This window comes from Leguminivora glycinivorella, chromosome 12, assembly GCF_023078275.1.
Source record: "Leguminivora glycinivorella isolate SPB_JAAS2020 chromosome 12, LegGlyc_1.1, whole genome shotgun sequence".
In the NCBI taxonomy this organism is placed as follows: domain Eukaryota; kingdom Metazoa; phylum Arthropoda; class Insecta; order Lepidoptera; family Tortricidae; genus Leguminivora; species Leguminivora glycinivorella.
The window spans coordinates 9,072,802-9,089,687 of record NC_062982.1 but is presented as its reverse complement, the minus strand read 5'-3'; the positions used below and the strand labels follow the sequence as shown (position 1 = coordinate 9,089,687).

Below are 16,886 nucleotides of genomic sequence, written 5' to 3'. Positions count from 1 at the left end.
GGCAGCAGTGATAGATCTGGGCCAGATTTCGTCAGACAGTCCGACATGAGTCTCTTACGGCTCAGCCACGACATTGGTCTAAGCGCGGCAGCGGTGAGCGGCAGCCATACGTGCGAATGAAAAGTCCCATCGCTGTGTCTCGCTCCAATGTATGGCCGCCGCTCACCGCTGCCGCGCTTAGACCAATGTCGTGGCTGGGCCGTTAAGGTTTCTAAGGCTGTAACACTAACAGGATTTTCTGAGCTGTAGTTGTAGGAAGGTAACTTCAACCCTCATATAACCCGGCAACCTTCAAATCAAGAGTGAACAGGCATCTTCTGGGCGAGCTCACTCCATCGTAGGCCACGTCTTTACCTTTGGCTAGTCTGTGGTCAAGAGTAAGCCCATTTATAATTAAAAAAAAAACTTCTATTTCTTACCTCAAATAATTAGGGTGTATCTTCACAGTCTGCATGCTAATCGCAGCAGTGACAGGTCTCGGCCAGATCCCGCCGAATCGACCACACACCGTCCGACATAAGTCCAAGCTATCGAAGAGTGTGGTATCAGAGACCGTGATTGGCTTGTCAGAGCGTTGGCAGCCTTCTTCTGCGATGCATTTGTAACCCCATGCTGGCCTGTAAACAAACGTAGAGATGCATTTACATTCAAATTGGATTAAAATTTACCAATCGCGTTTTAATAACGGGTTCATTGACAGCTTTATCCCTACCAAGACTTTCTAACCCAGTGAGAGAGACAGACAATCCCTATTTTAGTCCCCCGAACATTCTATAATCGTGTAAAAAGTCTCAAATAAGAAAGATTGCCATAGGTGATGAACCTTTTTCGCAGATCTTTGTTAATACATTATAGTCGTTTGTTTTTTATGGACAAGGTTTATAACTAAGTAGCACAAATTACAAGCTCAAGACAACGAAACATACTGAGAGTGATGTCGAAAACAATCAACTAAGGCACTGGTCCCACCGCGAGCTAGTAAACTTTTTTTTTTGATACTACGTCGGTGGCAAATAAGCATACGGTCCGCCTGATGGAAAGCGGTCACCGTAACGTGGACGCTTGCAACTCAAGGAGTGTCACGTGCGCGTTGCCAACCCATTAGAATCGTGTACACTCCTTTTTGCTGTGTACTTAACACAACAAAAAGGAGTGCACAAGTTCTAGGGAGGGTTCGGGTTGCTGACGACTGAAACGACAATAGACGGAACAAATTAGTTCCGTAGGTCCTTCCGTCACCAGCACACAGCACACTCGTTGAGCTCTGGTAGCCTTACTCACCGGCAGGAGCACAACACTATGAGTAAGGTCAAGTGCTATTTGGCAGCGGTCTTCTATAAGGCGGGGTACTTCCCCAGTTGGGCTCTGCTCTAGATTCGAGCGAGATGATATCCGCTGTGCTGTGTCCTACCACACAAAGCGGAATATGGCGGAATATAATTCGCTATGCCCTACCTCCTATTGGAGCTATGAGCTATCGGCTATAAAAACGAACAACAGATAGAATAGAATAGAAAACGTTTATTTGGTGAAAATATACAAGTAAAACAACAATAGCCTTAATCTATATACATCTTAAACTAAAGTCACCAAAAAGGATGCCACTCAGCATATGCCAATGGCTAATTGGTATTAGCCACGGCGCTGGTTTTCAGGGCAACCAAGAAAACAGGGTGGGATTTCAATATTTTTAAAATTAACATATGGTGGACGAGGTCGCAATAAATACAATTATAACAGTCCACTTACTTATACATTTAAAAGTAGTATCTACGCAGATAATCACTCCCGTGTAAATAAAAGAGACACGGCGATGGTTATAGTTACTCGCACAGCGGTGAACTATCAATATCGCCGTTTCTCATTTATTTGCACGGGAGTGCTTGTCTTTTGTTCGTTTTTATAGCCGATAGCTCATAGCTTACTAGCTCACGGTGGGACCAGTGCGTATGCTCCTTAATAAATCATAGTTCATTAAACTAGCACGAATCCAAAGACCCCAAGGGTTAGCAAACTGTGAGTAGGGTCTAGTGCTATTTGGCTGCGGTCTTCTATAAGGCGGAGATACTTCCCCAGTTGGGCTCTGTTCTAGATTCGAGCGAGATGATATCCGCTGTGCTGTGCCCTACCACACAAAGCGGAATATCATGTTTCTGGCACTGCTTCCCCGACAAAGCTATAATGGCACTAATTTTAGTACAGTTGTGACTAATGGTCGATACCATTGTTCCTTTTGAACGTACGTGGTTAATACTGGAAGTAGTTTAAAATAGCTATTGCTAACTGCAGCTTACATTACTCACTGCATGTTACATTATTTTAGGTAAACTAAATAAGAAATATAAGAATATATGTACCAACAGAATTGGGTTAGCAGAATCCTGATTTCCAATTTCTACCGCTTCTATTAAAATAATAGGTATCATTTCGTTGTTTTCCATGGGTTTTCGACTGAAGATATCGAGCGCTCGAAATTGAAATCCATGAGGCATCGAAATGTAGCGTTCTGGTTAAGAGTGCATATTATAATACATATATACGTCCGGTCTGGCCTAGTTGGTAGTGACCTTACCTGATACGCCGCGGTCCCGGGTTCGAATCCCGGTAGGGCCATTTATTTGTGTGATGAGCACAGATATTTGTTCCTGAGTCATGGATGTTTTCTATGTATATAAGTATTTATATATTATATATATCGTTGTCTGAGTACCCACAACACAAGCCTTCTTGAGCTTACCGTGGGCCTCAGTCAATCTGTGTAAGAATGCCCTATAATATTTATTTATTTATTTATATACTTACGAGTAATTGTATCTTACTTAAGTTAATTCGCCAAGAATTGATTGAGCGAGGTTAAATGAAATAATAACAAGAGATTTATATGACATGTTGCTGATATAAATACTTGAGTTAAGTTATGCATTTTATTATCATTAATTAGTATGTGGGCTGGTTGAGCAATTATACAATATAGGCGAAGGATTCAATTTAAACAAGGAGAATCTTAATATTGTCTTCGGTTACCGCGATAGTTGCTCATGAAATAAAACTATGGAAACGGATTAAATCGCGTATAACGAATTTAAAATTCATCCCGACGTTTCGAACTCCTTACAGCGTTCGTGGTCAACGGGTGACTGAGGAAAAATTACAATATGCAAAAGCCACCCACATACAAGAAATATTAACGAACCCTGACCACAAACTATATAGATTTCCAAGGCAGGTTCACACTCCATTAACAAAGCTAGTTATACAATATTCAGAAAATTTACCATTATTATGTTAAAAAATAATTAACCAATTAATCTACACAAAAGAGAATCTTGTTAAGTATTATTAGCAAATGTTGGCCTACTCTAATTAATCAACTTAATTATTCATGCCCATTCTTATATATCCTTTGTTTACATACTTTTACTACAACCGCGACTTTTAATTTAAGCCTTGTCTTCGGGGTCTGCTAAATACTTACTGGGAGCTCCTAACCATTTTATTTCTCAATTTGTAATACAATATCTGTGGCCAATAAACCATTTTTCATTTTTTTTTTCATTTTCATGTCTAATCAACGCTATGGGAAATGCTGATACTGTTCGGTTACACCTATGTCGCTTTTATTTTGGCTGCAGCTATAGATTTGACAGTAAAGGTAGGGCCTGAGTGGACGCTCGGAGCGGGGCGTTTAGCGGGGCGTGTAGCGGATCGGGCGAGCGTGGGTCCACCCTATCCAGTCCATAGAAAACTAAGCCACTCCTCGGACACTGACGTGTAGGTGAACGCGTACTATGCTTGTATGAGTGAAATAAGACTGATCGACTGTTCGCGTTTTTGACAGGTGGTAAACGTGAGGTAACCGAGATGGGGTGGGCGGCACTTTCAGCGGGGAGCGGGCCATACTGTGTGACTAAGCACCGGAAAATTTTGGACCCAGCAATGTGACGTGATCAAAAGTGACGAATAACAAAATGTACTTATAAAACTTACTCTGGTCCTAGATAATCGTTTTCGCTGCATCTCACCAGTTGCACCAGCAACACGACCAGCGCCCAGTGGTTGGGCACCATCTGTAAAAATATCATAAAATTACTTTTTCTACTCCCGAACTGTTATTCGTCATTTACAGGGTCGTGCATAGATCTTTAAAACCCTACATAAAAGTCTCTTCCCCAAAGCCAACGTCCGCCGCCTTCCGCTCATGCGACAACTGAAAACGCATTGTTTGGCTCTGTAACCATGGCAACGCATTGTTATAACGATACTGCGCGCGTGCGCGGGGAGGCTTTGGGCAGCTGAGCTGACAGTGCAAACCTTTGCGTCATAAATGTCATAATATAGGAAACAGTGTGAATTTCACGAAAGTTATACAAGAATTAGTTTTTAATAGTTATTAAAAACTAAGTCGTAGAAAAAGTATTGTATGCAACGGTGTTTAACTGAGTCAATAAATACTCGTGGCGTGTCAATAACAATTTTCGGCTTCGCCTCAAATTGTTACCCACACCACTCGTCTTTTCTGACCTTCTTTAAACGCCTGTTGCATAAAATACTATAAGTACAAACAATAAATGTCCAGGCCCCGTAGCCGAATGGCATTTCTCCGACGCCAAACGAAAGCGATACGCCGCTGGCTCTGTCGCGCCAATACGCAAGCGCGATAGAGATAGATATCTACTAGCGCTTCGTTTCGTGAGCGTTTCGTGAGCGATTGTGCCATTCGGCTAGCCACCCTGGACCGGGAAAAGTGGCGTACTAGAAGAGAGGCCTATGCTCAGCAGTGGGCGATAAAGGGCTGATATGATGATGATGATGGATAAATGTTCACAAAAATGCTTTCATTCATCGTCTTTCAGGTTTCGAGCAATCACTCGAAATAAATATTAGCAATGTGCCAGTTGCAATTTTACAAAACTTAAGCCACTTCAAAATGTTCGATTCATTCATGTAACATTCTCACCTAATATTAAAAAATTTAAAAAGATTTGACAGAGACAAACACAGATGTCATATATACCATAGATCAAGCAAACGTATCTACTTAGCGTGTCAAATGAACTCAGTGAAATCCACTGAGTTGTCCGTCTTTACTCGCAGCTTGCAGCTTTCGGGCGTCAATTTTTGTAAGTTGAAGTCAACCAAAACATAAAAAATGCCTCGTTACGTGATATTCAATTGCAACAACACAAAAATTATGAACAATCAAGAGCCTGAGACATATTTAAAATTACAGGCAAGAATCAACTTCAGTACAAAATTTGACACGCTCGGCCCCTATACAAATATATGAATTTGTTTCTTCTATCTAAATTAAGTTCTGTGGAGACAAACGTGCCAAAAAAATCGAAAACATTTAATGGATATTTTGGCACATGGCACATTGCTAGGCAATCTACCTATCATTCATGAAAATGTGTTTTCAGTAAGTACATCTGTACTCCATCTGTGCTTCTTGCCCGCACTAGTGAGTCATTTCTTGTCAGCTCAAAACTTCAGAGGGCTATCTGTACCTGGGTACTGAAAAAAGTCGTACGATGCATGTGTGAAATTTCGCATTTGCATCGTAATGTAATATTTTTTTTAAAGTGGTTTGAAATAAGCTAAAACCTAGTCTCAAAAAACTATCATCTACAAAAAATACCAAAATACCACATGACTTCTTTACCTACGACCTGAGATAAGTGGTTATTTATAAGAAACATGTAATAACGGATCTCATTCAAAACACAATGGATATCCTAACCACTAAGCACTATGCAACCACATTATCATGGCATATGATTTACACTGTCGGTTACCACACGAAACCAATTTGTAGACGGATTCAAAATTACCGATTTTATCTGGTTTTGATGTTGTAAGGATACGATATTTAACCGAGTACTGCCAGCCTAGCAGAAATGACAATTGTTGACGCTGGACGCCGATCTAAACGCAGTCTGGCTCTGTCTCGCCAGGGTACATAGCCGAATGGCACAAACGCTCACGAAACGAAACGCTCGTAGATATCTATCTCTATCGCTCTTGCTTATTGCGCGACAGAGCCACACTACCTTTCGCGGCGTTTCGTTTTCGCTTCCCGTCGCAAAAATGCCATTCGGCTACGGCACCAGTACGGAAGAGAGTTACGATATCGATATTATCGTAAGCATTTGTGCATTTGGCTACGTGCCCTGTGCAATTTACATGAGGAGCGTGAATGCAGCGTGCTAATTTAAATCCAGAAATTGCGGGTTCAAGCCTCGGATCAAGTAGAACATGACTCATCCCAATAAAGCTAAGTTTACCATCTGAATACGCGAGACGACTAAAAATCTAATTAGTCCGTCAGTTAGATTATCAAAGAATTTTAGACACGTAATTTTTCTTTTTTCTCGTAAACGAAATATGACGACTACAGTGCGTTGAAGTTTCGCGTGACGTCACGGCTAGGTACAATTTTTACGTAGGAGTGACGTCACAAGCCCCCACTCCGGAACTTTGATGCTCTATATCTTTGTATTTTTTCATTAATTAGAAAAAGCGAAAAATATGTGTTCATTATTTTTGGACGATCTAACTGACGGACTAAACAGAATGCCATTTTTTTTATGTAATCGTAATCCCTATTGGAAGGGTAATCGCTTTCCTAAAAAAACTTTCGCCAGTAGAACCGTGCTAATTTAGACTAAACTAACGACTATGGATTATACTTAATTGTCTGAAAATAAACAATTTTTAGTTATTTTCTTTATGTGATAACAGGTGCAATTTACACGCACTTAATAACTGAGAGTGACATGCTCAATGACACAATTTGAAGTTCATATATCGTTCGTACTCGGCATTCGTACGGTACGGTACGTATTAAAAAAAAAACATAATTGTATGCATGGCAGCGGCTGCGCCCGCGCACCCCTCTATAGAGTCTAATTATAGACCAATTCATACTAATATTATAAATGGGAAAGTGTGTGTCTGTTTGTTTGTCCGTCTTTCACGGCAAAACGGAGCGACGTATTGACGTGATTTTTTTAAGTGGAGATAGTTGACGGGATGGAGAGTGACATAGGCTACTTTTTGTCTCTTTCTAACCTCCTACTTCCCTAGAATGGGGGGTGGAAGTTTGTATGGAGGATACCGCAATTTTTGAATTTAACGCGAGTGAAGTCGCGGGCAAAAGCTAGTTGTCAATAAACCAGTGTGAAATTAGCTACGGAGTGTTTCACTCGTGTCTTCACATACCTACCAAGTGGCGCCGAGGATGTCAAAATGAGGTAGTGTCAAAACAACATCAAACCAATAACAAATTGCTACATCAGAATCGGTCGCACAGACGCGTATGATGAGGTAGAACAGGGTGGCTAGCCGAATGGCACAATCGCTCACGAAACGCTCACGAAACGAAGCGCTAGTAGATATCTATCTCTATCGCGCTTGCGTATTGGCGCGACAGAGCCAGCGGCGTATCGCTTTCGTTTGGCGTCGGAGAAATGCCATTCGGCTACGGGGCCAGTGCAGTAATTTCAGGTTTTATCGAGGAGAATTGACGTATTGTTAGATCTTAATAAGCAGTGCACACGCGAATTTTGAAGAGACATAATATGTAGATTATGTAGTTTTGTATGCTTTCGTTTTATCGTGATATCATCATCATCCTTGCGTTATCCCGGAATTTGCCACGGCTCATGGGAGCCTGGGGTCCGCTTTGACAACTAATCCCAAGATTTGGCGTAGGCACTAGTTTTACGAAAGCGACTGCCATTTGACCTTCCAACTCGAAGGGTAACTAGGCCTTATTGGAATCAGTCCGGTTTCCTCACTATGTTTTCCTTCATCGAAAAGCGACTGGCAAATATCAAATGACATTTCGGACATAAGTTCAGAAAAAATCATTGGTACGAGCCGGGGTTCGAACCCGCGACCTCCGGATCGAAAGTCGCACACTCTTACCGCTAGGCCACCAGCGCTTTTTTTTTTTTTCGTTTTATCGTGACATATTAAACATAAAAACATAGTAAAAAAACGTATACGTATTCTGTATATAAAGCGGTGTGTATATACTGTATATCCAAGATGCATATATGTAGAGAAGAAGATAAGTTTGCAACGCTTTTCACAGCCTCGCCAGGCCCCGTAGCCGAATGGCATTACTGCGACGCGAAACGCCACCGAAACGCCGCAGATAGGTAGTCTGGCTCTGTCGCGCCAATACGCAAGAGCGATAGAGATAGATAGCTACGAAAGAGATATTGTCGTGAGACTCGTGAGCGTTTCGTGAGCGTTTGTGCATTCGGTTACGCACAGCAGATGTTATTTTAAACGTCAAACTTTGATGAAATTATGACGTTTACCCTTGCAGAGGCGCAGACTTATCTTGGTCGGACTCTATAAGCAGGTAGGTACATTCTTTTTTAGGGTTCCGTAGTCTAGGAACCCTTATAGTTTCGCCATGTCTGTCTGTCCGTCCGTCCGTCCGTCCGCGGATAATCTCAGTAACCGTTAGCACTAGAAAGCTGAAATTTGGTACCAATATGTATATTAATCACGCCAACAAAGTGCAAAAATAAAAAATTTTCATTCCAACCCCAACGTGTGATATATTGTTGGATAGGTATTTAAAAATGAATAAGGGTTTACTACGATCGTTTTTTGATAATATTAATATTTTCGGAAATAATCGCTCATAAAGGAAAAAAACGTGCGTCCCCCCCCCCCCTCTAACTATTGAACCATTATGTTTAAAAAATATGAAAAAAATCACAAAAGTAGAACTTTATGAAGACTTTCTAGGAAAATTGTTTTGAACTTGATAGGTTCAGTAATTTTTGAGAAAAATACGGAAAACTACGGAGCGGAAAACTACCCTACACTGAGCGTGGCCCGACACGCTCTTGGCCGGTTTTTTTCAAATTGACCGCACTAGCTACAGTATAGATGGACATATATCTAAACTGTACCATACAATTCCATTGTTGTGTCACGATTGCATTTTAAAGGCAAACTCATATCTGTCTAAATGGCAGCGTTTCCGTTCGCTTCGTTTATATATAAATTACATGGACTAAATGGGTAGGATCATGATTTCATGACATCATTTAAGTCTGCCCGATTCGAATGTCAATCATTAGAAAATTTTCAGATATGAGACTGATCTATCAGTGAGAATCTACTAGTAAGAAAGTTTTCTTAATGTCACGCTATCTGTACCTATCGAATTTTAGTTTTTTTATATCTTTTTTGGTTATTACACTCATTATTAGCGCCAATAAGTCACCATTTGGTTCAATAAATATGATTCATGATTGTCAAAAGTAACATTTGTTCAACTAAAAACGTTACTTTTGGCTCTGACAGATCAGTATAATATCGGAGACAGATCTAATGACTTAAATTCGAACCATGCAGCAAGACGGTGCGCGTCACACCTTCACGATTTTTCTCGGTGCCACCCCCGTGAATCCAGTTCAGAACCAGTGAGCTCTATAAACAAATAAATATAATAGGGAACTTGACTGTACTTAAAATAAAATATTTTTTCCCTCACTAGCTCGGAAACACGTGTTTTGTCCTTTAATACCAACGGGTAAAAATGCATTTTATCCACTAGTGGGTAAAGTAATTTGACCTTGAATAAAGCCAAATTAACTGCTTTAAAATTGATAAAAGTAGGTGAATATAGTAATAAAGATGATTTACCGCCTGTGGAATTACTGGAAGCAGTGATAAACGCATTTTTTGCGTTGTAGTTTCCTCGCTATAGTAAGGGGAAAAGTTTTGTGTTACACTCGGGTGCAAATGTATTTTACTTCTCGTGTGTTAAAAAACTCGCAAGTTCAGGATTATATTTTCGAACCATTCGCTTCGCTCGTGGTTCAACTATAGAATCCTTTCACTTGCTCGTTTTTCAATTCCACACTCGGCGTTAAAATACAACTTTGCCCCCTTGTATAACAAATAACTATTATACCATGCACGAAATCTATTTAATAAGTCAGGTAGGAATAAATAAAGTAACTGAGTTGACCGTGACGTCACTCAATTCGATTTCATATAACAGATAATTCTATATTATCATGACTTTGTAATTCGTTTTGACAGTTCTTAAAAAGAAGCTGATTTGACTAGGAGGCAAGTAGCGTATAGTCAAATTGTCGTCAACAAAAGGGTTGAGCATGCGTGTGATACTCGCAACGCTTTCATGCGGTCACGGCAATTACAGTAATTGTACGTAATGCGTGTCGTGTCGTGTGTTTATAGCGTGTTTAACGCCGGACCTTGTGTTATACATTATGTAGCTTCCGAGGAAGACTGTTCGACTTATGAAAACCAGTATAAGTGTAACCGGAAGTCAGTAAGTTTTTTAAGATCCTAGAAGAAAAAGAGTATTTCTAGATGCTGTCGGATTTGAGTTCTTTTAAAAGTGAACATCTTTAAAAGGGCTTAAGAGCGTTATAACATTTCGGCGTCGGGCGAAATTAGGTATTTTACCCGCCGCGCGAGCCCAATATGCCGACCCTTTCTAGCACGTCTTATCACTCGCTCGCACTACAATAATGGACAAAACAATCTTGATCCTTTCTATGGAATTTTGATAACAATCACAATCTACTATCTCGATATAAACTTTTGGTTTCTAATAAACATTATTTTGTACGAAAATACGAGAATATAGCGCGAAATAATATCAATTATGTTATAATTTATTTAAAAAATTAAAGTAATAATTATAAAAGTAGACCCCATCCCAAATATTTGCTTTTGTTATATGATAAGTATTAGAGTAAAGTATATATTAATATGATGATAAAATAAGACAAATACAATTCTAATTACTTCAAGGTGGTGCTCAGGGTCTGATGATGGAGCCAGATGGTGGTCACCAATACTAATGAACAATATGACTATACAACTTCGTGGTTTACATGTCATTCTAGCATTTTCACTTTCACATTTCAAGTGCATATAAGGTAATGGCGCCTATTAACGTGGTACTTAAGGCAGATTTCAAAAGATACCAAAAAATTAAGGGTATCAAAGCTCATTAACGACCACAAATATTTTTTTTATGGAAGAGTATTTATTGAACTATTAGTTTTGAAGAGTTTTAGGATCATTTTAGTTTATTATATGTCATAAAATGATTATTGAAGCCAACATACCTAAATTTTCTATTACCGTGGTAATGAACAGGTTGCAGTTCTATTAACGCGAATTGAGATTTCATTACCGAGGGTATGAATGACAGTGTTTTTCTGCCATCGGTAAATAGAAACCCATCTCAAAATTCGGAGCTTAATACCGACGGTTGAATAAACAAATTATGACAAATACATATACCTACTATAGGTTAGCATTATGCTGAGGCGGGACCATTTCGTGGTAAACGATAATTTTTATATTATGTTTTAATAATTAAATGTTTGTATTTTTAATACCTATTGTAATTTACCACGAATAAACGATTTCTATTCTATTCTATTCTATTCTATTCTATTCTATCCTCCTTTATGAATACCCACAGAAGACTCAGTTTCACCTAAGAAATCTGTACTTACGGTACACTAAATGTCATATTTTGATACAAGACTAATATGTCGCTCGGTAATAGATACTTCTATAGGAACCCATTACCGACCCAAACAAATATTGCATGGATCGGTAATAGATTCTTATATATTCTATTACCGAGGGTTATCTGATCGTACCATCGGTAATAGGCATAAATTGGAGTATTATAAAATCTAATTCCGACCCATAAAAACAAAGTCATACAGATGTATTTTCATTACAAATCAAAATAAAATATTGCAACCTTATATTAAAACCAAGTTTACATAACTGGTAAGTAAGCATCAGACTTTATGTCAATGTTTAAAAAATTGACAAATTAACGGTTTTCATAGAAACTACGAAATCAGTCATGAAGTTTTTGCTAAAAATTAAGGTTTTGTTGAATAATTTTCATACCGCGTAAATAGTTCTTTGATAGCGTGAATAGATCAAGATTGAAACAACTGTAAGACATTATATAACTGATCACATATACTTAGAATAAAGCAAAAAGAACTAATATCACTACTTTAACTATTACCGTGGTATACCACAGTAATAGAATCTACTCACGAAATGGCGCCTTTCACCGCTGTCTTTTAATTTCCACTTTAAACACATTTCCAGGCTAAACAATACGTAAAAAGTACTCAGAAGTCATGTAGAAAACTATAAACAATAATTTGAAATGCATAACTTTCACCTGTTTGCCATAATTATTACGTAAACTACTAAATGAGATTGGAGTTCACTTAGGTTTAGCGTCACACGTCAGTATGACACAACCTCTTCTCGCGGCCCCGTGGCAAAAACTGTCAAATAGCGAGCGTCTTCTTTCATTCACACTCTCTATCGCCTATATGTGCGTTAGTCAACTAAACAGGCTTCCTTTGTGTGAGTAACTTTTTTTAAGAAATTGGTCGGTTTGCCTATAAAATGCGTATTTGCAAATGCGGCGGTAATGGACGTCGATTTCGATACCCGCGTTGATAGCCGCCGTTACCTTACCACGAGTATAGGTTTTCGGGTGTGCTGATTTAAAAATTAATGACCGATTTGGAATCTGACATTGCTGACTGTCACTTTGACACAAAAGTCATCATGGGTGTCGTAAAATAGGTTTTAGGGGGTGCTGATTCCAAAATTAATGACCAATGTGGAATCTGACATTGCTGACTGTCACTTTGACGCAAAAGTCGTCATGGGTGTCGTCAAATAGGTTTGCGGGGGTGCTGATTCCAAAATTAATGAACAATGTGGAATCTAACATTGCTGACTGTCATTTTGACACAAAAGTCGTCATGGGTGTCGTAAAATTGGTTTTAGGGGTGCTGATTCCAAATTAATGACCAATGTGGAATCTAACATTGCTGACTGCCACTTTGACACAAAAGTCATCATGGGTGTCGTAAAATAGGTTTTAGGGGTGCTGATTCCAAAAATAATGACCAATGTGGAATCTAACATTGCTGACTGTCACTTTGACACAAAAGTCGTCATGGGTGTCGTCAAATAGGTTTCCGGAGGTGCTGATTTGAAAATTAATGACCGATTTGGAATCTTGACATTGCTGACTGTCACTTTGACACAAAAGTCGTCATGGGTGTCGTCAAAAAGGTTTCCGGGGTGCTGATTCCAAAATTAACGACTATTTTGGAATCTCACAGTGCTAATTGTCATTTTGACACAAAAGGAATCATGGGTGTAGTCAAATAGTTTTTAGGGGGTACTGATTCCAAAATTAATGAAATGATTTAAAAAGTAATGACCGATTTGGAACCTGACATTGCACAGTACCCCTGGAAACCTATTTGATGACACCCATAACGACTTTTATGTCAAAGTGACAGTCAGCAATGTCAGATTCCAAATTGATCATTAATATTGAGATCAGTACTCATGAAAACCTATTTGAAGACACCCATGATCACTTTTGTGTCAAAGTGACAGTCAACAGTGTCAGATTTCAAATTGGTCATTAGTTTTCAAACACCTCCGGATACCTATTTGACGACACCCATGACGACTTTTGTGTCAAAGTGACAGTCAGCAATGTCAGATTCCAAATTGGTCACTAATTTTGGAATCAGCACCCCCTAAAACCTATTTTACGACACCCATGACGACTTTTGTGTCAAAGTGACAGTCAGCAATATCAGATTGAACATTGGTCATTAATTTTGGAATCAGCACCCCCTAAAACCTATTATACGACACCCATGACGACTTTTGTGTCAGAGTGACAGTCAGCAATGTCAGATTGAACATTGGTCATTAATTTTGGAATCAGCACCCCCTAAAACCTATTTTATGACACCCATGACGACTTTTGTGTCAAAGTGACAGTCAGCAATGTCAGATTCCACATTGGTCATTAATTTTGGAATCAGCACCCCCTAAAACCTATTTTACGACACCCATGACGACTTTTGTGTCAAAGTGACAGTCAGCAATGTCAGATTCCAAATTGGTCATTAATTTTGGAATCAGCACCCCCTAAAACCTATTTTACGACACCCATGACGACTTTTGTGTCAGAGTGACAGTCAGCAATGTCAGATTGAACATTGGTCATTAATTTTGGAATCAGCACCTCCTAAAACCTATTTTACGACACCCATGACGACTTTTGTGTCAAAGTGACAGTCAGCAATGTCAGATTCCACATTGGTCATTAATTTTGGAATCAGCACCCCCTAAAACCTATTTTACGACACCCATGACGACTTTTGTGTCAAAGTGACAGTCAGCAATGTCAGATTCCAAATTGGTCATTCATTTTGTAATCAGCACCCCCTAAAACCTATTTTACGACACCCATGACGACTTTTGTGTCAGAGTGACAATCAGCAATGTCAGATTGAACATTGGTCATTAATTTTGGAATCAGCACCCCCTAAAACCTATTTTACGACACCCATGACGACTTTTGTGTCAAAGTGACAGTCAGCAATGTCAGATTCCACATTGGTCATTAATTTTGGAATCAGCACCCCCTAAAACCTATTTTACAACACCCATGATGACTTTTGTATCAAAGTGACAGTCAGCAATCTGAGGTACTACATATTCGTAATCTGAAAGTAATCAAGTCAATAATTTCAGTTATTTTGAATCGACTATGATTCCGAATTATTGGTAATAGTAATGATTGTATAGATGATTAGTGATTCCTTTACATGTAATGGTAATTTACCGTTTCACTTGATTACATTACAAGTAATCTGACACCCAGTAGTGTCAGATTACAAAGTAAAATCAAGTAATCGTGTAATCCGGAATCGATTACGATTTCCCCATCTCTGGGTTTAGTTATATGGTTCATTGGTACTGGTGACCACCATCTGGCTCCATCATCAGACCCTGAGTACCACCTCTTGTCAAAGGTCTTGTTGAGACGAACCCAACGAGCCTAAACACGAAGTCGTTTACTTACATGGTTCACTGGTACTGGTGACCACCTTCTGGCTCCATCATCAGATCCCGAGTACCATCTTGATGTGTCTTATCATCTTGACCGTATTGTAATTTTCACATTTTTATCATCACAATGTTGTAATACTTTAACATTCAAACATAACAAAGTATTACAAAAGCAAATATTTACGAATCTAGGATCAAATTCGTTGGTCGCTGTTTACACACACACAATGCGAGGATAGCCCGTGTATAAACAAGGCGTCCGACCCACACAACGATAAATATTCTCGACGTTTGCGATGAAAACTCGGAGACCAAAGTGACATACGTCTTACCTCCTCGAGCTCCGGCGCGGTACTGAAATCGCAGGCGTCCGTCGCCGGTAAAATAGCGACAGGAAGGCTAGTTTTCAAAAAATTGGCAAAAAATCATGATAAAATATTATAACGACAAATGGATAACAGCAGTTTTAGCACATTGTGCAGATTATTTATATACTAAAATAACTTCGATAACATGTAGATTTTCGGAGAAATGATCACTTGTTTCGATGTATTTTCAAGACAAAATTGAGTTCGTTTTACTTTCAATTTCTCAATTTCAAAGGATTAAATGATAAATATTGTTTAATGGGCCTAAAGTACAAGATATTAGGAATTTAAATTTACCGCATTTATGAGAGTGAGCTTATCAAATTGTACATAATAAGAGCTCCGAAATCTGTGCTTCGCGCGGTTTTTCCTAAACGAGCATCAGAAAAAAAATCATTACTAATTGAAAACGCTTTTTCATCCATATGTTTTTTAATGAACCGACAGTTAATTAGATTTTCTAACTGAAACAAGTACTTTAACTGTCTTTTAGTATGAGTAAAGTGTACAATTTTGCCGATAAATATTGTACATTTTACAATATATCGCCTTTTTTTGTCATAGCGCTCTTAAACTCAACGTCATGGAGCAGACATCTATGAAAATTTTCATACAGTAAAATTTTGCACAAACTTGTTAAATAAAAAAACGCTGCCAGAGGGTTCCGTGCAACCGGCCCATAGAGTTTAACACATGATATGAGGCGTTTTGTCCATGCCCATAATGTCATTAATGTCATCTAAAATAAGAATTAATTTCTGTTGAAAATGTCCTCATAGCACTTAAACAGCATAAAGCTAGGAACATACTACACGGACGTCCGTCCTCGCGCGACGGCGGACGGGAATCTGGACAATGAATATACACTTAACCGTGCAAACTATCGGTCGACGGTCGTGGACGTGGCCTTGAGCGCATGGACGTCCGATCGAAATCTGTCTCGCTGGATGTTTTGTTCCGTGCACACTGATCGTTCGCTGTCGCGGTCGATTTACGACGGACGTCCGCGTAGTATGTTCCTAGCTTAATAGATGGAAAGCCGCATATCTGAAAGTGAATTATCCATAGCCATCATACCTAAAGCTGATTTGTCCATATCGGAGGTTCTACTTACTCCAGCTCATTTCCAGTCAATAAGCATTCGGAATGACAGTCCGGAACCTCGCAATTGTGACAGTGGGGCGCCGGTGACGGAATCAACACGCTTCCTCACGCGATCGTGAGTGACAGTTTGGGGTTTCCTGAGGAAACTGTCCACTTTTTTGGTGACAAATATGATAGATATGGCACGAATATGACGCACCTTTTTAGGTAATAGCAGTGGTATTCTTAACTATTTCGTAGACTTTTAGTTGATGTGTACAGATTAAAGCGTTGGTAGAAGGTATTTTTTTTTGCCATACGGAATAGATAGTACCGCCGTATTCGAACAATGCTTCTAAGATGTGTGTAAGATGTCACTGTAGTAAGGTGTCCAAACTCCTTTTTACTTCTCATGCTCAAAAAGTGCACCTTTATGTCGTGGGTAGACGACATAAAATCGTATTTCATGTTCTAGAGCATAAA

The 16,886-nt window shown here is 39.2% G+C and overlaps 1 protein-coding gene across 2 annotated transcripts in view; it reads right to left on the bottom strand.

Moving 5' to 3' along the window:
- LOC125232090 (chitooligosaccharidolytic beta-N-acetylglucosaminidase) overlaps positions 1-16,886 on the bottom strand; it is a 42,622-nt gene that overhangs the window by 19,718 nt on the left and 6,018 nt on the right. For both annotated transcript variants that reach the window (XM_048137704.1, XM_048137705.1), the window contains exons 2-3: positions 3,988-4,067; positions 420-617 (exon numbers count right to left, since the gene is read on the bottom strand). In XM_048137704.1, the coding sequence (XP_047993661.1) occupies positions 420-617; positions 3,988-4,067 (278 nt within the window). The remainder of the gene's footprint in view (positions 1-419; positions 618-3,987; positions 4,068-16,886) is intronic.